Raw genomic sequence first — 24,788 nt, 5'->3', positions numbered from 1 at the left:
CCACTTTTATTATAATCCAGCACCTTAGTGGAAGTCCCAACCCAGACACATCACAAACATATGCTTCAGAATGAGGTCACAAAAAATAGTATCTTTGATATTATTATCTTTTCTTTCTCCCATCACCTCCTGCCCTAAAGAAAGGTTATTTCTCCTACTCCAACTCCTTTTGCTGCAATTCAGGAGGCAAATGAAGTTACAATAGTCAGTTGAGAACCCTTTATACTGGGGATGCAGCAGTTGTGTCTTAGTTCATTCTACCCTCTGCTAAATGCCATTTACTGTTTACCATTAAATGTTTGTCCCACTGCATCCCACCTGGGATGTGGAAACACCACTCTGGCCCAGTTCCACAGCTGCTGCCTGAAAACAGCATCTGTGGGCATTTCAAGAGCATTTTGTTCAGTAAACACGGATGGGAAAATGCAACATAGATTTGTTATGTTAACAAACCCTCTCCAGACAGATTTAAACTCTCTCCTGTTACTATGTCAACCTAGGCAGTAGGAACAAAGTCCAGCATTCTTCTTGCTTTTCATGTATTGACAAGTACTGAAGAACATTTATGAAGGCTCTAATGAGCCAAAAGGTACGCAGCATAAGATTCATCTTGCTTGACTGTAAAGCTCTACTTCTGAACTAAACATCTGGAGTTGCCCAGTTCCTTCCTTCATGACAGCAGGACACCAGAACAACTAGTTCAGATGTGGATCTCTAACAGGAGTCAGAATAGATAAATCCCAATCTAGCAGACTGGTCTTAGTAATATCTAAGCAGATACTAGTTCAGTGGCACTATAGTTTCATCTAGTTTAATAAAACTAATGACAGTCTTGGCCTCAGCTTTCACTGAGTGGTCAGCATGTGGATGAAAATTCAGGATGCCTTTGACTTCCCTTGAGACAAAAGTAAATGATCATCATACAGCCATCTGTGTAAATACTAACAGGTTCCAAAATCCTTTCTAGCAAACACACTTTCAGTTGTGGCTGAGTATGCACATCAGTATTTCCAGCATCACAGAATGTTAGGGATTGGAAGGGACCTCAAAAGATCATCTAGTCCAATCCCCCTGCCAGAGCAGAAACACCTAGATGAGGTTACACAGGAATGTGTTCGGGCAGGTTTTGAATGTCTCCAGAGAAGGAGACTCCACAGCCTCCCTGGGCAGCCTGTTCCAGTGTTCTGTCACCCTCACTGTGAAGAAGTTTCTTCTCATATGTAAAGTAGAACCTCTTGTGTTCCAGTTTGTACCCATTGCCCCTTGTCCTATCACTCGTTGTCACCACGAAGAGCCTGGCTCCATCCTTGTGACACTCACCCTTTACATATTTATAAACATCAATGAGGTCACCCCTCAGTCTCCTCTTCTCCAAGCTAAAGAAACCCAGCTCCCTCAGCCTTTCCTCATAAGGGAGATGCTCCACTCCATCATCTTCATGGCTCTGCACTGGACTCTCTCCAGCAGTTCCCTGTCCTTCTGGAACTGATGGGCCCAGAACTGGACACAATATTCCAGATGTGGTCTCACCAGGGCCAAGTAGAGGGGAAGGAGGACCTCTCTCGACCTACTAACCACCCCCCTTCTAACACACCCCAGGATGCCATGGGCCTTCCTGGCCACAAGGGCACAGTGCTGGCTCATGGTCATCCTGCTGTCCACCAGGACCCCCAGGTTCCTTTCCCCTACACTGCTCTCTAATAGGTTGTTCCCCAACTTATACTGGAACCTGGGGTTGTTCCTACCCAGATGCAATACTCTACATTTCCCTTGTTATATTTCATTAAATTTTTCCCCACCTGACTCTCCAGCCTGTCCAGGTCTCTGGATGGCAGCACAGCCTTCTGGCGTGTCAACCACTCCTCCCAGCTTGGTGTCATCAGCAAACTTGCTGACAGTGCACTCTAGTCCCTCATCCAAGTCATTGATGAATATATTGAATAGTACTGGTCCCAGTACCGACCGTTGAGGGACTCCACTAGATACAGGCCTCCAACTGGACTCTGCCCCATTGACCACAACTCTGTCTTCTTTCCTTCAGCCAGTTCCCAGTCCACCTCACTACCTGATCATCCAGACCACAGTTCCTCAGTTTAGCTGTGAGGATGCTGTGGGACACTGTGTCAAATGCTTTACTGAAATCAAGGTAGACCACATCCACCGCTTTGCCATCATCTACCCACCTGCTTATATCATCATAAAAGTCTGAGGCTGGTTAAGCATGACTTCCCCTTGGTGAAGCCATGCTGACTGCCCCTAATGACCCTCTTATCCCTGATATTCCTTGAGATGGCACCAAGGATATGTTGTTCCATCACCTTTCCAGGGATGGAGGTGAGGCTGACCAGTCTATAGTTACCCCGGTCCTCCCCCTTGTCCTTTTTGAAAACTCAACTGACATTTGCTTTCCTCTAGTCCTCAGGCACCTCTCCCATTTCCCACAACTTATAAAAGATGATGAAGAGTGGCCTAGCAATGACTTCAGCCAGCTCCCTCAGCACCTGCGGGTGCATCCCATCTGGACTCATGAATTTATGGATGTCCAGATTGCTCAATTGCTCCCTAACCCTGTCCTCATCAACCAAGGCAAACTCCTCCATTGTCCTGACTTCCTCTGGGGCCTCAGGGGTACAGGGCTCCTCAGGACAGCCTCTGGCAGTGTAGACAGAGACAAAGAAGGCATTCAGTAACTCTGCCTTCTCTGTATCTTCTGTCAGCATCATGAAACGGTATAGAAATGCCTGTGTTAGTATAAGCTAGAGATTGCTCCTCCAATACCTTTTTGAAAAAAGCGCCACAAAATGAGACCACTTCAGAAACTGCCTTTCTATTTTACTTGTAAATTGAATTCTGTCCATTCTTTTTCTCCAAACAAGTTCACTGAAGCCAATTTCCCATTCCAGTCCTCTCCCCACAGAAGAGTGATGAGATGTTTGTGCTGCTCCTTTATTAGGGGTCCTTTGGAGCTAAACCAATCATTCCCCCTTGCTGACAGCTACCTTTGATTCCCTAAGGGAGCAGAGTTTGTTCAGAGAGAGACTTTTTAAAAGGCTTTGAGTATCACATGAAACATGATCTAAGAGCAATTATAACATGGTACTGTGTGTTTATCTTGCATTTTACTGAAGTGCAAATCAATCATTTTGCCTCTAGAAAATTCACTTTTAGCAGCCAAAAATCAAGAATAACTTCATGTGCCCATGTTACTAAAGTCACTGCTGCTGCTATGTGTATACTTTCATTTTTATTCCCTCAATATATCACAAAACTGATTGCAAATTACTCAAAAGCACTATGAACATAATTAACAATAATCAAGTTGCAAAACATCTCTTATTGCTCCATCTGAACGACCGCACATTCAAAGTGAGTGTGATGGAACTACTTGGGTTTCTGTGTTTAGTGTTTATCTTGGGGATCACAAGCACACGATTGCATTCCCAACAGCACAAGAAGCTGTCTTTACATCTGAGCATTAAGTGTAAAAATATTAACCAGAGATGAAGCCACATTCCAACATAGGGTCTTGAATACATAGGGCAAGTCTATTCCATGTTACATTACAGAAAAAAATCCACTGTACCCAGCATTTAAAAAATTCATGTCTTAGTGACTTCATAGACCTTCAGCCAAGCCTTCAGAAAACAAAGTACGTGGCAGAGGAGTTAAAAAAATGTATTGACTTCAATTTAGGATAGGTGCATTAACTAAGAGCATGTTATGCAACTCGTCTTAATGGAGGGCTACCAATTACATACACTCATTTACGCAAGCCAAGCAAATTACATCCATAAAAGCAAAGTAATTTTGTAAATAACTAAGCTAATGAATGCTGATCTTCCTTGGACTGGTATCCCATGACTCTTTCTTTCCCTTGCCTCTTAAAAAAAAAAAAAAAAGAAAATCTCAGATTGACAGGACTTTCACAACAACCACATGTTCTACTGCAGTACCAAAGGACTTCCCTACTATGGATAACAGCAGCAATTAAATCTCAGTCCTTATCCTAAAGGCCAGACAACTACCTGTGAAGAACAGACACTTCAGAAACCTCAAAAGTCACTGCAGTTGGCATTCCTGAATGTCTTCATGTTGAGAGATGCTATGTTTCACCATGATACATGACCAGATCTTGGCATATTTAGGTGTCAGAACAGCAGTGGCCTACAACCTAAAGTTTGCAGCTTAAAGGCTGGGGTGGGGGGAAGAAATATATATATATGTATATAAAATAAATAAATAAACAGCTACATTGTACTCATAAGGCATTGAAAATACATAAAGCAATAGCTGATCCAGTATAATTTCTAAACACTGTGTGCAGCCACAAATCCTGTAAAGTGTCAACTATTCCAGAGCACCTATAGTAAGGAGTCTTGAAAATTCACATTTTTTACTTTAAATTTCTCCAATGAGTTTCCAATTATCTTAGGTTTTAATTTTTGTTTCTAAGTCCTCTTTAAATCTTCTACCTGAAATTCAACTTCATCATAACCCTACTCCCATAGTGGCAAGATTTTTAAATACTGTTATAATCAGATGAGCAAATGTGTGAAAGTGACACCTGTTTACTACACAGATGTGATCTTCAGTTATTGAGGTTATTTGGGCCCTACCAAAATATGTGTTAGAAAAAGTGTTTGACTTTTTTTGGCTCTTGGTCCTCTAAAGTTAAGCATTATGTCAGAGAAAATACATTATCAGTTTTATATAAAACAAACTTGATTGCTAACCAAGCTGCAGCTACTGAACGCTCATTACCACTGGAAAGGCACATGACAGACAGAATTTGACATCTCAAATGAACATAAATCTGTCCAACATCTGAGAATTTTAAGTTCCATAATGGGCAGAGACAAAAACTGCAAATCATTTGAGGTCTTCCAACAGATTCTCCATTAACATCTACACTTTAAAAAAAAAAAAAAAAACCAAAACAAGCTACAGTTTTAAGCCCTGCAAGCACCCACATCTCTGATCAAGCCCAAGGACACTGTTGCATTTCTCAGAGGTGAGAGATGTACCATCTCAACTGTGCCTCAGCTGAAGGATGAAAAGCACAAGGGACAAACCAACAAAAATTGTTCTGTCACCATTGCCCAAATTAAGAGTGTAGCAGCAGTTCCTCTGTTCCCTCCTGCTGTGGCAATGTGGGAAATCAAACAGCAGCCACCATCCTCACCACTGGCCATATGAATAAACACCTGCTCTCAAAGTTTGTTACAATACAAAAACATTAAAAGTGTAGTCACTGGCAGACAACTCTGCCTCTTAATTTCCTGAGGGGAAAAAAAGAAGCCCCTGTTTGGGTTTCTTCGGTATCTCACTGACAATGACAGAATCAGATGCCCAAGCAGTTCAAAGCTTTTCAACAAGCAGCAGCAGCATCCCTTTACAGTCATTTGACAAAGGAGAATCAAAGGGTTGTTTCCAAAGGGTAAACTGGAAATGGAAGAGAAATGGCATGCACCTGCATAAAGGAGAGAACAAGAGCAAAGCAGTAATTCTCTGATGGCTGAAACCAGTCTCTGCAGAGCTATAGAAAGAAGTTGTTTGCTGTAAGAAGCTTGAGAGCACCTTGGACAAGCACTGGACTGAGCACAGGAACAGCAAAGTTCAGACTAGCCTTTCACTGCTGTTCAGATAGAGTTTGGTAACAGATTCCTTTCCCATCACAGATCAGACAAAGATTCCCTGGCTCCTTCCATAATGGGGGGCAGAGAGGAGAAGGGATGAAAAACATTCGTTCTGCATTAAAAGCAATACTTCTATGTGAGGAGAATAAGCACATCTAGTTTTTGAATGGCACTGCTGAGAAGGGCAGGCAGCAGAGTTACTGCCCATGCTCACAGAGTGAGCCAAGGCTCCAAACCCTGGCGGTGCCTAAGTTCTCCTTGTAAACACTGTAAAAACAGCTAAATAAATTGTTCCAAGCCAGTAAATCACCTGGTGTGACCCAGAGAACAGAAGCCAGAGTGCCACACAGCAATTTTTAATCAAGCTTTTCCTTTGTTCGAGCCATTGAGGCTCATCTAGAAAGTCCTCTGAACCCAAGTTACTGGTGTACAATCAGCATACTGGCCTGATAGCTATTTATCCTAACTCTTAAGCGGTGATGCCTCTGCTTAGGTTTAAATGTCTTGCTGTACTGCTTAGACCCTGGCTCTTGTCATACTTTCTGCTAGATTAAGAGTCAGCTGACTATTCTCAGATGCCTGCCTTGCCTTTACAGACAATTTTAGGGAGCTATGAATCAGTCTGCATCTTAAGTTTGAGCTTCTTTGGAACTGCAACCACTTAAATAATTCTTGTCACTTTCTCTGTTCCCTGCTCACATTTAATTCTTCCCAAATTATGTTGTGCAGACCTATATTCCCACCAGGCTGCTTTATGCAGCATCCACCTCCCTCAAGTCTATGCACCATTCAATAAATGCTTGCTCTGCAGGAATTTCACTATTCATATAACCAGGGAAAGAAGTGATTTGTGGCAAAAGCATCTTAGCAATGGTCAAGGGCATTCTCAGCACACACTCTGGCACAGATACCATTTTTAGCTCAGGAGATAGATGCCCAAGAGAGGCTTTCTGCTTCTGACACAGAATGTGACTCTTTAAAGTTAAGAATGATTGCTGCTTTTCATAAGGATGTCCACTCCTGCTTAAAGAATCTATTCTTCTGCTGTCTTGACTGGTACTTCTTGAAGAAATGCCATACATAAAGTTGCTCCCTCCTTACCCATCCAGGGGTTATCTTTACCTCCATATACACATGAGAAACACGAGACCTGCAGGAAGAAGGCAAGTGCGTAAGTAGCAGACAAATCTGCAGATCAGTATTCACAGAGAGCTCCAGCTACAGTCTCTCATAGAGGGGAAGTCTTTTAATTGAAAAAAAAAAAAGTCACCTACTAATTAAAGCCCAGATTCTTTATGAAGAGTTTCTTTAATCTAGCAAGGCAGACTGTGTTTTTGCCTTCTGAAAGGAGAGGTTAAGTCCTTGAGAGCTTAGTATTGCTAGAGTATGAGCACTGAATAATGGAATAATAGGCAGCATCCAGGGAATGCAGGACATGTCTACACAGTGCCTCACAGCACCATGCTGCACTAGGAATGAGTTTGTAATTCTGCCCAGCATCATGCTGCACTAGCCAATGCAGAGGAACAGACTTGAATCATAAGGTGACTTTGAAGGCTGAAAGAGAGGGTTCCCCACCTCTTTAGAGGGGGGTCTGATTGTGAGACTTAGGAGAAAGCAGTACTTTGTACATGTATTAGCGTAGCACAGAATGAAACTATTGCTGTGGACCACAATATATATCACTCTTTCCAAACAGACTTGTATTACCAGATGCAGGAGTGCTCCAGAAGCTATCTGATAATGGAAAACTGCTCTGACAAAGTCAGCCCAGTCACTGATCGCATAATAAGACGACAGGTTTAACTGATGCACTTGCTTCATGAGAAATCTCAGTTGCATCATAAGTGCACCAGCAGCTGCAGTTTTGAGAGCCCCAAACTCAAAGAAACTCTCCAAGGAGACTTGCTCTCAGCCACTTGTACACAGACTTGCAAGGAAAAGAAACCACAGCAAGACAGTGGAAGGTGGTGGCAAATAAGACACCACAATAAGCCCCACAAGACTACACTCCCAAAGCAGGGTTAACATTATTCATGTTCATATTAAGCTGTCTGAAACGGATCCCATTTAAAACCTCAACAACCTTTTCTAAAAAACTGCTTGGGGGAAAACTATGAAGAATGTAAGTCTCCCTCAGCCCATGGCAACAAGCCCAATGGCACTAGGCAGAAAAAGAAAGTGTGCAGATTACCCAATAGAGCCTGTTGTTTATGAAGAACAGATCACAGCAGGTTAAGTGCAGCATGGAAAGAGAATGGCATTTATGCAAAATAAAGCACAACAGCAGTAAGGAGAGAGAAAGTCTTGGGAACAGAAACTGGTTTTAGTCATGTCCAATTTTGCACAACAGAACGTGACCTCAGTTATCCAATTAATCAAATTACTCCTATCAAATAAACATTCTTATGTTGTGAATAACTCAAATTTTATCTGCGTGCTTATATTACTGTGGGCTAAGTGCAGAGAGCTTTTGTTATAAGAAGCAATATTCCCCGCACAGACTGAAATATAAAGAATAGCAATTCCAGAGCAATTCACCAGGTCTGCTCCCATTTCTAGTCATCCCATCATGTCTGCAATGCCACCACCTCTTCCATGCTGCAAATCCATGCCACATTTTTAGATGTGTAAGCAGTGCTAAAAAGGGATTTGGTAAGATATTTGCAACACACAAACTCCCAGAATAAGGGAAGTGTCAGACATGGTACAGAGAAACAGTAATGAAAACCAGTGAACTGAGAGGTGCCTGCTCCTCCACATGCAGTACAGAAAACCCATTTTGACCAGTCGTGCCTAGGAAAACTCACCCTCCAAGCAATAGAATCAGTGGCAACATTTCGGTCCAGATTTTACAGACAAGAGGAAAAAAAACACATTATACAAGCGTTTAAGACATCCAGGATATAATTCTAACACAGGGTTTAAATGCAAGCCAAACCAAGGTCTTTGACCTTCATCCCTTTCAGCCTTTGTTACCACGTCCAACTGCTGGGTCTCGAAGCCAGTTGCCCTGCAGGGAAGCAGGAGGAGACAAGCTGAGCACGGTCTCCCCTCTGCTGCCATTGCCCCATGCCACACATGCTGCTGGTCACAGAACTGCAGAGTAACAATGCTCTCTTCACCACCCTACAGCCTCATCCTATTTGCAGTGGATCCAGCCCCAAAGCCACACAGTTTTATACTGTATGCAATTCCAGGAGCTGCAAAGGGCAGACTTGAGCTGCTTTCAGAGGAACAGCCTCACCTCAGTGCTGCTTTCAGTGTGTACCCACAGTGATTGCAATTTATAATAGAGTCTAATCAAGAGGATGATGATAAACCACAAAAGCAGCAGTTCAATCTGGTTAGGACCAAGCAGGTCCTGTGAGCATACAGTTACCACTACCAAATGCAGCTCCCAAACTTACACTGTTTGTGGCTTTCACTCCTGCAAAACTTTCAAGAATTTGTGACAATTAATTAGACAAAAACCCATATCTTTTGAAGTCTGATGGCAAGGACAATGATGCAGGCCTGAACACCTACTGTGTATGCATCTACAAACAAAAGGCTCAGCTCAAGGCCTGAAAGCAAGTCATCCGCATTTTGAGTGCTGTAACAAGGTATTTGATATTCCAAATATATGCATGAATCTTTGTCATCTCTCTGATCATAAGTTTTCTTTTACCCAAAATATTCCTCCAATAACAGTTACAGAGAAGAAACAAGTTTTAAAAAAAAAAAATTGCTAGCCAACGCAACATACAGGGTATACCCTGCAGCATAGGAATCTGCTTAGATGCATGTTGGGATGGGGATTCAAGGTTGAAGAGTATGGTGGGTATTTCTCCTAGAAACTTAATTGAGAAATGCTTTTCTGTTCCTAACTTTCCAAGTGAGATTTCAGAGTTTAGATGGATCAACTCTCTGGCTACGGAACCAGAACAAAATATTATAGTAACAGTTCAGAGCAGACTTCAGCAAGGCCTCAGAGACTTCAAGAACAGCTTCTCTGCAGAACAGAACCTGGGGGTGCCAGTTCTCTGCACAAGAGATGCAGTATCCAAATCACCTCCACCAGATGAGATCTATTCGTGAGTTGCCGAAGGCAAAAAACTGTTTAGACTGTTCACCAAAATTCTAATTTTTATACGTCTGTTTAAAAATCAAAGTTTAATTAATTTGGACCAGAAGCTAAAGGAAATATTTTTTCTCAAATGCAGGTTGAAACTAGCTAGCTTCCTTGGATGCTGTTTTTCATTCACATCTTATGCAGGGACAATGACATTAAATGCTGCAATATAAATGATGAAGATGGTTCCTGAGGTATGTGGAACATGGGGTATTTTTATGATCCAAAGAACGATATGAATTTCAGTTAATCCCAGCTACAAAGGGATCAGAGGCTTCCTTCATCGTGCCAGGTAAAACAAAAGCATTTTAGTGTTTATGGACAGAATTGAACAGAGGAATAATGTGAAATATCACTTGGCTACCAGCTGAAAACAATTTTTGTAAGCAGTTTCATGCTGCCCCTCCATTAGCAACCTGCAGTTGCCACAGAATGTGCAGAAAAGAGGCCCAGCAACTACTCCACAATCCAGACACTGGTACCAACCTTTCAAATAAACCTGTCTGAAACAAAGCTTTATCAACTGCACTCTCAGTACAGCTTATTAAGATAAAAGTTTCACTTGCACCTCCTACTTTACTCTCCAAGAGGTTGATGGACAGCTGACAAAGACATTGGAAACTCAGCTTCCTTCCTCCTGGTTTCTTTTTGAACTATAAAGTTTAACATGGAACACTTAGTTGGCCCTCTGTGCTGGATTTTATAAGTATTCCCCTCCAGTGCCAACATAACCTGAGCAGCTCTTATGCAACACCAAACTTCAACAACTGAGAGTGTAGTTAGCCTGTGAGAAACTCAGCCACCTTCTCTCTTAACCCCACATTCCCGAGATGGTCCACACTGTACACAAATATGATGCTGCTCCAAGTAGTATGCGAAGTTGGCAGGATGGGTGAAACTTTTCCCACTTCAACATTAAAAACCAAAAGCACTCCCACACACCTGATAATGGGAGGGTAAGGCTAATGGGGGGGAGATAATTTTTGGTGGGTTATCACGAAAATTAATCTTCCCCCCCCCCCTCTTCCCCCAGGCATCACAAAGTGTTTGAACCAACCCCAAAGCTTTTTGTCTTCCTCATCTTTTAGAAGCCAATATTGATTATATTTTAGATATTTTCTTTTTTACCTTCAAAAGACTTTGCAAAAAATAACTAATGAATCCTAAAATTCCTCTGAGGCACAAGATCTCTAGAGCACTGCTAGATGTAGGGAACCTAAGGGGGAAAAAAAAAATTGTGTGATTTACCTAAGTTCACAAAGCAGAGGTCATTGGGGTCACAGGATTTTGGCTTTTGAGATATGCGCCAAACTGAGGAGACAGCATACCCCTCCTACATGTTAGGGAACTGTACATGATCCATTTTTAACACCCAGTTCAGTTGGTACTGGGAGACTGTTCAATATGTTAGTGGTAACAGAACCAAGTATCAGTCTTCATTTCTGACCTGCCTTAGCAAACTACTCTTATCTCAAAATCTCCTGCAGAAGGGCTTTCTTTCTGCCATAACTACTTCGTCTTCACTGAAATTCTGTACAATCTCTCCCAGTCCAACTATTTCAGAAGGATGCTCTAGTAACCAGGACTGACTATTCATTTTTTCACAGATATCGAAGGCCAACAAACCACAAGCCTCCTCTGCTACCTCTGCCTGAGACAATTGCTTCTCAAGAGAAACAGCATTATGAAACAGCCTGCAATCCCAGCATGTCACTTAGTTACAGCAAGTGAACAGTGAAGAATCAAAACCCCAAAGAAGGCAGCCTCAACACCTCTCTGACAGACCCCCAAACCACAACAGGGCATAGAACAGGAAACGGGAGTCTGTCAGTAACAAGTACCCTGCAGAGAGAAGAGGTTCATCAGATCACACTTTTTTGCTGTGGTATATGAAGCACAAGTAACAGCAGAAGAAGCTAGTTCCACCCTGTTCTGTCTGAGCCACAGTTCTCTTTGCAGCTAATCTTCAGGGGAAGGAAAAAAAAATCTCCCCTGCAAGTTGTTTTTGTTTCTGTGCCATGCCAGAGTTGATGCCATTATGTGTGTATGTGTCTTTCAAAGTATGGTGACTGAATCAAAGCTTCCAGTTGGTTAAATAAGTCCCCAGCCTTCAGCACTTTCACCTGAGTAACGGAGTCAGAATGTACACCCATGCTGCTATCATCACTTGGCTCATGCCTCAACAGTGAATCTCCTGCAGCCACTGGGAGCTTGGCTGAAAGAAGCCAACAGCAATTTTACCTGCGTGAAAGATCCATCCTCATTGCATTCTGGGATGAAGACTGCTTCCTGGGGCTTCTTTGCCTGTTCCAGAGCTTGAGCTCTCTCTAATCGACACTTGCTTTGGCCAGCATCTACAAAGAGAAAAGCAAAATCCACTTAGATTGCAAACACCATTTTGGCCTCTTCAAAAGCTACCAGATGCACCACACAGCTACAGGGAGGAAAACCTCAAACAAACAAATACAAGGCATCAAGGACCATTACCTGCACATTAACAAGGTAGCTATGGAGTTAGCATTCAGGATCTCAAAGACAACTATTAACCTAGACAATCAAACTACAAGCCAGTTAATGAAGAGCTGCCTAATTTCCTAGGCAGGAGTTTTTATGGTCATCTAAGGAGTTGGAAGAAGCTTCCAACAAGTGCTGGAGCACAATGTCCACATGGTGAAAGGCCTTCCTGGAGGGAGTTGTGTTTGTGTTAATATTAACAGCCTGAAACTTGATGGCTGAGCATAAGCCAAGTAATTCATGCCCAGAGCAATGCAGCAAAACTTCTTCTCTGAGCAGCTCTCCCAGTAAGACATTTAAATAACAAGCGTCCCATCTGAACTTCCACCTTTGTGTGGTTCAGATAAGGCAGATATGCCACAGCCTGTGCTTTCCTGAAACCCAGCTTCCGCCTCCAGACCCAGTGCTTACAGCCAGGTGTGCGTTATACTTTCTCATATCAGTTACTCACTTTGCTGCCAAGAGAAAATATTGCTCTGCAAGCACAGCTTGAAGGGGTTAAGATCTCAGCTCTGCATTTATTTCAGATGATGGCAGCATGTAGCATGACCTTAGCCTCTTCCAGGTCTAGCTCACTGTTAGAGAGAATAGACCCAAGGTAAGCCTAACAATGATGACTGATGGGTCAAAGACGAGAGTTCTGCCCTGCAGAGATACAGATTGATTCAGTGTTTACATTTAAAAACACAATGTCTAACAGTACTGCAGTTCAGTCTAGAAAGAGAAGAAAACCAGCAAACATTGTTTCCATGGGGCTCTGACACAGGGACTAGCACCGTCTTCCTTTTCCCATGAATCCATTGAAAGACTTTCAGTGCAGAAGCTGCAAAACCTGATCATCAGAATCTTTCAGCAACACAATATTGATCAAGGTTGAATCGCCATTCTACCAGGCACAGAAATCACATTGGTTAACAAAAAAATTCCACTGGATCCCTAAAGATCCCATATTCTGCTTCACAGATCACATGAACTTCAACAACAGGATCACTACTACCAGCACTGAATTAGAAAGCCAGTCAGGCTTCTCAGTTCAACTGAATTCACATTGCATGGAAACAGAAGTGATTTCCATCTAAGCATATCTCAATGCAGAACCCAATGACAATGCTGTAAATAGTTTTGATAAAGACATAGACCAAAGCTTTCAAGCTGAGTATGTTATTTACACAACTGATGACTCAAGAGACTAAGTTTCTGGTTTGCCAACACAGTTTAATTTTAAACATACCACATTACTCCCCAAGGAGGATTTCACAAGCCTTCTGAAATTATGGAAATCGAACCTTTCTCTTTGGAAAAAGTCATTATTCATAGCAATAGTATTCAGCACAGATACCTGTAGCTCAGACAGTGGGTTATGAAGCAAGAGTGCCTATATTAGCTCTGCCACTGACCCACTGAGTGACTACAAATCAGTCACCTCACCTCCCTATGACCTTGTGTTCCTTCTGATCCTGTATCACTCATCTTTAGACTGTAATTTGTTTGAGGGGTGTTCGCACAATACACATAGCATATGGAGCTTCAGTCTCAGGTGGACCTATTATAAGATTTTATAAAGAGCAAGATTGTTACTCACAGAATGAAAAGACTTTCCAGAATCAAATTTACACTGAATTTAGAGAAGCAGTATTTTTTTTTTTCCTAATTAGCCATGATATAACCTCTAAGGTGAAATTGCCTTTTTTTCCTGCCTTCCTTGCGAAATTGACCAGATGATCACGCCTTGTCTGCATGTCTCCACTGGAGGATGGTCCTGCCACCAGTATTGACCCTTCCAACACCTGCTCCTTCTTTCAGCTCAAAAGGAAGCACTGGCCATGCTGTTAACTGGAACACATATCACCTGCAGATCTCTTGTTCAAGCTTAAGAGTCTAATCTTGCTTGGCATGACATAGAACATTATTACAAAACCAGATGGTGTGGCTGCACCTTCTGTTTTATAGCTAGCTGCCTGATTAAAAACACCTTCAAGTTCTGCTTCACAGGAGACAACTTAAGTAGCCAAAAAAAAAAAAATCAGCATAGATTATGCAGATCTGCATGTATAAAGAAAAAAAAAGTTGCGAATTTCTCACGTGATAATCAAAGCACAGATTCACAAATGAAAGTGTGTGTGTGTTCTAGTCTCTCCATCTGAGGATACAGGACTGCAGACAGGAATATCTGGTTCCTCTCCTGAACATAAAACAGAAGCATAAAGCATTTCCACATAGCATCTGCTTTAGTGCTGGCACACTCACAACTGCATGACTGAATCTGGATGCTTCACCACATAGCTGGTAGGAACAAACATTTTGTGGTATCCCGTGTAGTACAAATACATTAGGAGCCCAGACAGAAGGAAGACCAACTCAGATCTCTGTCCAATTTTTCTAATGAGCAACTAAATCAAGCCCTTACTATAAGGAGAATGTAAACATGTTACTGCTAAAGGTGACCATGTCCCTTCTGCCCATTTTCACTGGTCTTTATACACTGAACTCTCTACTCCCACCCGGTAGACCCCATTGTGTAGCACAGTAGCACTACACCAAAGCATTTAAGAGCTTGTTGTTGCTGCAGCACCCTCTTCTGCAATTCAACTCCTGGCCCAAGTGACATCTCTTCATCAATTGCTGCTGAAGTTCAAAGACAAATTTTTTTTCTCCTGTTCATGAACACTCAGCCCTGATTACTTTTCCCATCCTCCCTCATTGATTTCCAAAGGTCACACCAGTCCTTTTACAGCCTTGACTTGGAACAAGCACCTACGTACCACGCCGGCTGGAGAGGTGCGTGCATACCGCTATCTTTTTTGTCTGTTGTTTCACAGTTCAGTTCCAGTAAAAACAGTGCCTTTAATATCAACATTTACCAGTTTGTTTTTAAAAGGACTGTCAATCCTTCTCTTCCTCACTCCACAGGCTGGTATTTTTATAATGTTTGCATCAACATGTGATTTCAAGGGGATGACTTCACCTTGCTATTTTTGCTTTGTTAATTAGAAAATTTAAAATATTATAAGAGTGCCAAATGTTAAAAAGTAGCTGCCAAATAGATCACCCCAAATAAGATGCATTACAAATTTTACTGAAGTCTGATGTTATGATGTAGATTCATATACCCTATTCTGCATTTTGATGATTGTTTACCTGAGTGTTTCAGCACTTTTTCTTCCCTCTTCTTAAAAATGCTCTCTAGAGTATCAAACACTAAGCTTATAAAACAAAATGCCATTAATGCACTCCAGTTTCACAGTCCAGACAGACTAAATACAACTCTCTCCCCCCCACTTACATAAGGTGAAAAACCAAGACAGGATGACCTTTTTTAAAGTAGACCTAGTTAATAATTTGACTTTAAATCTCTTCAGACTTAGGACAGATTTACTGCAGCTCAGAAAGCTGCATTTTAAAGAAAATTCATTCTCAAGTTGGTAGCTGGCAACTAGGAGAGTGTGAGCTACAAGCGATGTTTTTGACATCTGTGGCCTAATCTGCAGAATGCAGGTGCACATAATTTTGGATTTTGCAATGAAGTTGGCTAGTTACCATGGCTGATCTTATCCATGAACAGTTTATTCAAATGAGACCACCATGTCCCTAATAATATACACAGTGCAGGCCCCAAGAATTCCAGCACCCTCTCCTTCAACAGACAGTCTTGACACTGCACAACATCATGGTATAAAGACCCAAGCTATCCTAATAATACAGAGTAAAACATCTCCAGGCATCCACGTAACACTAGCAGCAAATCTATACAATGCAACCACAAAAATCTAGCTATTTAATTTTAATTCTACTTTTTTTTTAATCAAAAGCTCAAAGTGCAAAAACTGATTCAAGCAGCTTTTGAACTATTTCAAACTGCATTAGGTAACCGTCTCGCATACCAGCCAGGTCCCCACCAGACATGAAGCAGTCCAGCTACACCAACTCAGCAGATTCAGACACATTTACTCCAGCAAATGATCCGTGTCTTTGCATAAGACAGGCAAAAATGGAACCTGAGCAAACTACAAAACCATGCCCATCTATTTTACAGGGTGTCAATCATTCTTCACTCTCCCCATTGTTTTCCACTTCAATTCTGACAAGTCCTGTACATGAAATCTCCAACTTCTTTTATGCTGATGTGACTTGCACCTTTGATATCTGCATACCATTTCTACTCCAGAGTTCCCTAACTTATTTGGAGCATACCTAAGAGCATGATTACATTTGGAAAGTGACTGAAAGATTTTATTGACTAACCACTGCCAAAGAGGGACCCACTTTATTCTTGCCTGACTAGGAACAAGAAAGTTCAAAGACAAAACATGGATCTAGCAAGTGGATTTAAAAAAAAGATTTTAAAAAGGAGTAATTCCAAAATATCATCTCCTGCCCAATGACAACAGTAGGTAGAGGAGAAAGATTACCTTCAAACAACCCATCCCTAACCAGAAGGAGACCTTCTCTTCCAGCACATTAGCCAAAAGCTTGTTCGTCCAGGTGTCCAAATACATGAGCTGAAGACTGTTACCATCCCCACCAGTAACTTAGAGATAGGTTCATTCTACATAGTGACTTGTGATCTAAGAACAGAGTCTATACCAGTAGACTTTCAAAACCAACCACTATAAATCTCAAGGGAAGTTTTTAAAATACTCCTCCCCTTTTATTTTTAATTAAATAGGACAAACAAGTTCCTAGAGAACAGCCAGTTAACATAGAACTTAAATACGGTTTAGGCCACAGATATGTAATATATCCTAAGAATCACTGCATAATCTCAACAGCTCGCCAAGACTCATTTAATAAGTGTTTGTCCTTCATTTCTGCAAAATTGAGGCAGAATTCTTATTTAACATCAGATCATAAGATGCCTGCTGACAAAAGATCCAGGTAGGAATGCTTGGCTGTGTATTTTACGCACAGCCATCTGGAACTATTCTCTGGAACCTCAATGAGGCACCATTTGTCATGGATGCCATAGTTTGACCATTTTAAGCTACTCCTGACTTTTAACCCTTTCTGATGTGCAAGTGAGGGAGTTCAGATAATTTAGTGACAAAGGAATTTCACTGAAAAGGGATTCACGGAGGTGTTAGTGGGTTAAAAGCAAAACTTGCAGTTGTCAAACACTCCCAGGTTTTTAGGTAGTGTATAGTACCACAGGGTAAGAGGAAAAGGAAAGAAGAACGCTAGTCGTATCAGCTAAACATTTCAGTTGTGTTTGAGAGAACAGAAAGTACCTGTGCTTAAGACAAAGACTTACTGAAGTAACTAAAGACTTTTAGTTACTACTTTGCAATCACAATATACAGTAGGCTGTATAGTTTGGCAATCAGCATTTTTTTCACTTCCAGAAACACACACTTTTACATATGGATGTACCACATTTCAGATCACATGAACAGTGCCAGTTTATATGCCAGTATCAGCCATGGAGTTGCTTATTTAAGCCACTCTGCTCAAGTATTGAAAGCAAAAGCAGGACTCCCACCCTACCGCTTCTTATTGTGATACTCAAAACTACATCACTTGCAAGAACAGTCCAACCACTTCTTGGGCTTCTGGGTTTCCAGTACTGAGAAAGCAGCATGATTCAAAAGCCTTTTTCTATGCAATGGGAGAGAAGCTGCAATAAAGCAATTCAGCAGCAGTGGAAAAAAAAAAAAAAAAAAAAATCATACAAGTAAGCTTTTTTCCAATGAGAAATAGTTTAAATGAGAGCAATACTTGAGGTCGTGCTCATAATTCACCTGAACTATAAAGCTTGTCAATACATGGAAAAAGGGGTCTCCATTTTAGAACAAGTAGTTCTGACAAAGATACATTTTAATAATAGTAAAAAAGCCTTCACAAACAAAAGTCCAGCTTAAACATATGCCTATTTATCCTTCCACAGTGATTTTAATGAGTTTCTCCTGTCACTTTAACCAATTGCTAGAAACATCTGTGCCACCTGCCCTCTGAGTCAATTGTGCTCTCAAAAAATGCACTAACTTGCTTTTTCACTTCACTGCAGAAGCAAACCATTTGTGTGGCAAGACACCAATATTCCTTAAGGTTGCAATTTCATCTTTAGATTGTGATGAAGAAGAGCTCAATCAAGAGAGAAATAATATCAGATGTGTAACAGCACACAGGCTAAAAAGAGCCCATGTAAAGCCTTGCATATATTCTGTCTTCTTAATTAGCTCAGTACAGAAAGGCTGTGTTTGTCTGAAAACAGGAGAAGACATCTTATGTGCACCACACATTCTTCCCCACTCCATATTCCTATCAGTCAAAGGTATTTCACTTCCTCACTGGCACAGGGAGCAAGGAAGAACTCTTCTTTCAGGATTTGATTTTGCATTTCCATGGGGTCAGCTCCTTCTGCTCTGCAGACACATTGTTTTGGCCCTTTTTCAGTGATATCTTTGGCTCCTTTGCCTTCTTTCATTGATAACTCAGTCATTTCTTACTCCTGACATCTAAACCAAGACTCAGATACCCATGCTAACACGAATGCACAGTTTCAGTCAGATTACCCATAGAGCATGGTACCACACCCAAGGGTCTAACAGTCCAGTTTCTTATGAGGTAGGACTCACATTCCTCCCCTCAAAGGCACTTGAAATCCACCTACCTTTGCACCGGCCACGGTGTGTCACGCTCAGACTTGAATCCCGGCATTTGGCTCTCTGGTAGTCGCACATTGACTCGTATGTTCTGCCATCAGAAGCACAGAGGGGTTTGGACTGGGACCTGGAGCAATGCAGGTTACACTGAGGGTCTCTGTCACGGTCGCTTATTAAAAACTGAAGGAAGTGAAAAAAAGAGGAAAAACGTGGGTGTGTTTGGTTTCCCAAAACAGAGCACGGTGTATTTTGTTTTTACGACAATAGCGATATAGTCTATAATGCAGTTTAAGCCACCTACCAAAGTTGACTTTGCCTGAAGGAAACTTAAAATGAAACACGTACATCTTTAAAAAAAGTAAGGGTCTTCGGTATTCCATTTTCTTTAATGGAATGGAAACATTACTCACCCTGTCTCACCTCTGAAAACAGAAGATGTCCAAAGCCAAACACAACCCACACGGGAAGGGCAATGCTGAGTCACAACAGCCCAGCTTGCCCAGCGCCCTACCACAAACATCTCCGGTACCAGACAATTTTAGTCAGAGGTGCAAGAAACTTATCACTGAGGCTGGAGGAACCTAAATAACCTATCAAGATTGGTCTTGGCAGCTGAACCCTGGATGTGGCCAGCTTTGTATCACCAGTTACTTGTTTTTAAATCATTACTTATGTCATCTGTGGATACCACCTGCAGCAGCATACCTGCCCGCTCCCAAACACACATTTTGTTCCTTCCTGATGACTTCCTGCCCAGCTAGCAATTGCATTCCATGCATCCCACCATCTAATTGTACACTACGTAAAATGCCATTTCCTTTCAGAAGTCTGAATTTCTCATGTTTCTGAATACCTCTTCTTCCCAAACACTCAGTTCAGATGCAGCCTGTTCTGTATGAACATATCTCTCAATGACAATAACCCTGGTCTCCCAATTCCTCTCCCAGAAGATCTCCTCCATACCACAATTGCTGTTGTTTGCCTTCTCTGAAGACAGCTTGGCTTCTGCCTCATCTTTCGGTGATGGGGAAACCCCCAATGCACACGAACAAGTCCCCATTTTCTGTCCACCTATTTCCTGTAAATCCCAACACCTGGCAGTAGTTTACTGCTGTACCTTCAGCTGTACTCTGAGCTGCCTATAGGGATACCCAGGTCTCTTTCCCAAGTTCATACTGTCTTCCTGAGGACCCTGACTGCCAGTTCTCTTTCCATTACCATCGGAAGAGTTTCACCAGGACACAACAGTAGCAGCCCTTTTCACTTCTCATGCTACCCTGCTTAGTGATTAACCAGTCTGACCCTTAACTATTACCCAAATCCAATCACCTGCCCACAGGAAGAATTCAGGGGGCTCTTGAAACAAGTCCCATGAGCGCAAAGGAAAGGGAAGATAAACCTGCCTTGTGCTTCCCCTTCCCAAGCTCCCATCTCCGAAGCCTCTCACAAGCCCGGGGAGCAGAGTTTGTCTCTGAAACACCAACATCTCACCTGGCGCAGCAGCTGGGAGCTGGCTGGCAAGTGGGCACTGACTGACAGCCGGCCTGCATACACAGCACTGTGCGCTCCACACGTGTTGATAGCTGGATGCCTTACAGGGAAGTCTGAGTCATTGCCATAATCACCATGGTGTTACAGTTGCCTACAAAGCTGTCTGCTCTACACTCAGATTAAGGCTGTTGAAAAAACATCGCCTGAAGCCTAGTTCAGGTTGGTTTTTAACCGCTCCAAGAACATGCATCTCTGAAATTTGCTTTTTTGACATTAAAAAAAAACAACTCTTCACCCCTTTCTCTCCCCAATTAAATGAGATGAAAAACAATTGAGAAGTTGCATATTTTCATATAAGAACATATTAGCTTTGTACTGCTGGATCTTTTGAAGACTCATGCATTACTAAAAACCCTATTTAAACATGACAGCTGGGAAAAGTAAGCAAGGTCTGCACTTGTTTTAATTTGGGTGGGGCAAACGTTTTTAAAAATCTCATCTGGCAGAGACTTGCCAACATTTGTAACAGCATAGAGTTTAAAATGTTTTTGTTCCTTTTCTGCAACACTTTCTATAACCTGGCAACACCTGTTCCAAATGGGAAATTGGAAAATCTAAACCTGAAGGCAATTTTAAATAGTTTATATAGACCTGGACTAGACTATAAAAACACCGTAAAGGTGGACCAAATTTTTGCCCAGTTCTTGTCAGGGGCTGGACTATCGCAAGTTAGCTTGGAATTACTCTGGCTACAGTAATGTCTTTCTGAAGCCCACAAGGTGCAAAGATCACCAATGACTGTAAACAGAGCAAAAAGCAGCAGACTGAAGATGCTGACGTTCCCTCCCAGCATGTGATGTCAGAGACCCTGAAAGACTCGGCAGGCTTTTCAGTTGTCTGTATAAACAGCCTTTAAAAGCAGAGCTATCTGATAGCACAGTATGGTGCACATAGAGTGATTAAATATTCAGTTAAACACAGCGGCCATTCTGGTTTAGAAGGAACACATGCATAAGCCATTTATCACAGCTTTGAGGAATTGAGCTACTGGCATGAGACTTTTTGCAAATTCCTTGTGTCAGAAGCCAAATTCTACAGATCAGTTATCCAGAGATGCACCGAAAAAGCTAGAATACTGGTTCCCAGCATCAAACCATACTATGAACCTATTGAAAACTCCGTTTGTATCATGAAAACACACCTAAGCCTTCTGCAGCCTATATCAAAGTGCCAAGTATAGAGGGGCTTTTCAGGCCAGGAATACCTCTTCTTCCAGAAAGGGCATCTCTGAAGAATAGAAAGCCTTTCTCAGGGCTGGACAAATGAGCTAAAGCTAAGGCTATAGAACAGTTTTCCTTCAGTGCCTCCTCACAGAGGGATGTGGAGGGAGAACTCAGCATTGATTAATTATGAGGGCCTGAGGAAACACGCAGAGTGCTCTAATGCAGTCTGTGAAGTTCTTGCCTACCCAAATTAAGCCAAGAACCACATTATTAAAAAAAAAAAAAAATCAAAGTCTTTTTAGCATTTGTACTTTGGATTACAGTAGGGAGCCCACACAGCATGTTAGGTGCTTTCCAGACAGTGAAGATGCCACACCTGCCTTGCCAAAAAAGTTTCTGGTTTATGTAGTTGCACAAGATGGTGCTTGTTTTTTTACAATTATAATTTAGCTGAACAAGTCTGCATTATTTTCCAGAAGGATCCACGATCACACCTGTCTGATCAAGGATCTTCTCATGTGATCAGGCAGCACTGCCAGAAAGGCGGGTTCTCCTGAAAATATTACTGATGGGGTTCAAAAACTCCCCCTTACAGTAGGACACCTGCTCCCCTGTAACTCAGAGCCCTTGTCTTTGCTCTGCAGACCTGCCAGCTTTCAGACAGTAAAAATGGTGGTTCTTTGACTCATTTCTAGACAGCGAGCGTTCATGCTACAGAAGTGATGATCACCACAGACCATCCAGAGACACTTAACATACTAGCTGTTTCAACTGCCCATCCCTTCCCACCCAGCACAGAGTTTTCTTTCTAGCATTTTCTCTGTCCAAGAGCAGAACTACCTTCCTTTGTAAGAAGCCTCAGCCACCTGAAGAAGAAAAACACTGGATGAATGCCGAAATACATGTCTGCCCATGGAGAAAGCACTTGAATCTACCATTTTAAGAGCTGGGACTACCATTCGTACATTACTCTTTCCTTTTTCTTTATTCCCCTGTCGACCAAGCAGGCACTGCTTGTATAAGCAGCATAGCTCTGCTCCAACAGAACATCTTGGTTGCTACAGGAGATACTGCTGAGCAAGGCAGAGTGCTGGAGAACATACACAGGGTGCCACTAAACCTCCCTAGACACAGCCAAGGCAGTAACACAATTCTCTGGTCCTTTCAAACCAGGGGAAGCACAACAAGATAAAGTATTCCACCTTTAACACCAAATGTCCTATCACAATCCTTGGTGCGCAAATCAAAGCTTGTGATCCTACCAGCCTCAGGACAGCTGCACAAACAGGCTTTGCAAACAACAGAATCAATGCTCACAGAGCTGCACTTCGTGCATAGACACACCATGTGAATTGATCACACTGCAGTGAAAAAGTAACCCTGCAAAAACATGTGCAGAACCATCAGGTTTCCCAGCTTCATCTAAAAAGAAGAGGGAAATAATTGTCTTAGCTCTGAGATTTCTCAAAGATTCTTTTTGATACCTGTGTTCCCATTTACTTCAGCATCCAAAAGAAATGGGACTGGGTTATCAATCCTTTTCTCTCCTCCCCTTTCCTCCATGAGAGAACTATTAAAAGCAGAAAGAAAGAAGAAATAGAACAAGAACAACAAAAAAAACTAAAACACCACACAACCAAAAAAACCCCACCCCACTACAAAATTCCACAAAAAATTACACACAAACTAGCTGAAATAATCTATTTTCCAGGGAAATGTTAAAATTGATGAGGATTGCAAAAGAATGTAGACTCAATATCAAAATAAGCATAAGTAATGATAGTAGCAGAAAACAATATTTGCATTTTCATAGCATTTCCTTACATTAAGGGAGTCTGCAACAGCTCTACACCAGCCTGAGTCCCTGTCCTAAAAAGCTTCCAGTTCAATGCAGCTCTCAGAGCATCTTTTTATGTCAAATGCTATATCTGTATAAAGACATAAACCTCCTCCTTGAGCAAATACATTTACACAGGTGCTTGCAGAAACCACTTCCCAAACTACTTTCTGCTATTCAGACTTGAAAAGAAAAAGGAAAGATAAGAGGTCAGAATGAAGTTAACTTTGCCAACAAAGCATATCTGTTCTTTTTCTCCACACCTCAACACCACTGCTGACAAACAACAAACACTGATTAAAGGCTTTTTAATGCCTGTGAAGGAAAGCAGACTCCCTGCAGCTGCACAGCAGCTGGGAACACTTGTGTTATTTAGCAGAGAAAGGTCTGACCCCACAAGTGAAAATGAGCTTGGTGGTCACTCATTCTATTCACCATCTGGGTACATTATAAGCACAAACAGAACAGCACAGCCGTTTGTGATGGGGGTAACAAGAAATGACCAAGGCATTGCAGTACCAGAGTAATGTGCTTTAGTAAGGTTTCAGGGGAAAAGGGAGAGTAAGGGACACAAGTGACATAAATGTGAGAAAGTGGAAGCCTATTGAGCAACAAATCTACAAGAGTCCACTACAGATCAAAACAGAGGTGATTCCGCTGTTTAGCAGCTTTGCTGCTGATTAGAACTGCAGGCAGCTGCCCAAAAAAACTGAGTAGGGGTGTCAAACTCATTTTCACCTACATTGTAGGAGTAGTTACATTTATACAGTCCTAAAATTACATTCGGCCCTTTGAAGGCAACTGCGAGGCTGATGTGGCCACCAGTGAAAATGAGTTTGACACCCCTGGAGTAGAGAGATGGAGGAAATAGCACATGCAATGTCTTACTGCTGTTTTGGCAGACTTCAAGTTTGAAGACCCTTTGAATACACTGTTAAAAAAAAAAAAATCTATCTAGGTTTGGTTCAGACAGCACAGATCACCCACCAATTTGTTTAAGCAAAGTCTAGGTTTCAACTGGAATAGTTAATTTTCTTCATAGTAGCTAGTACAGGGCTATGTTTTGGATTTGTGCTGGAAACAGTGTTGATAAGACAGGGATGTTTTAGTCACTGCTGAGCAGTGATTACACAGAGTCAAGGCCTTTTCTGCTGCTCATACCACCCACCAGTGAGTAGGCTGGGGACGCACAAGAAGTTGGGAAGGGACAGAGCTGGGACAACTGACCAAAGGGATACCCCACACCATATGACATGATGCTCAGTACATGAAGCTGGGGGAAGAAAAAAGGGAGGGGCCATTGAGGGGTGACCTCATTAATGTTTACAGATATAGAAAGGGTGAGTGTCACAAGGATGGAGCCAGGCTCTTCTC

At 42.0% G+C, this 24,788-nt stretch overlaps 1 protein-coding gene across 5 annotated transcripts in view; it reads right to left on the bottom strand.

The window, feature by feature from the left end:
• SMOC1 (SPARC related modular calcium binding 1) overlaps window positions 1-24,788 on the bottom strand; it is a 132,463-nt gene that overhangs the window by 72,168 nt on the left and 35,507 nt on the right. For all 5 annotated transcript variants that reach the window (XM_082059101.1, XM_082059102.1, XM_082059104.1 and 2 more), the window contains exons 2-3: window positions 18,872-19,043; window positions 11,992-12,104 (exon numbers count right to left, since the gene is read on the bottom strand). In XM_082059101.1, coding sequence (XP_081915227.1) covers window positions 11,992-12,104; window positions 18,872-19,043 — 285 coding nt within the window. The remainder of the gene's footprint in view (window positions 1-11,991; window positions 12,105-18,871; window positions 19,044-24,788) is intronic.

The sequence above is a fragment of the Streptopelia decaocto genome (assembly GCF_964273445.1).
Source record: "Streptopelia decaocto genome assembly, chromosome: 7".
NCBI lineage: Eukaryota > Metazoa > Chordata > Aves > Columbiformes > Columbidae > Streptopelia > Streptopelia decaocto.
The sequence above is the reverse complement of the archived record's forward strand: the minus strand, read 5'-3'. Positions and strand labels throughout refer to the sequence as shown.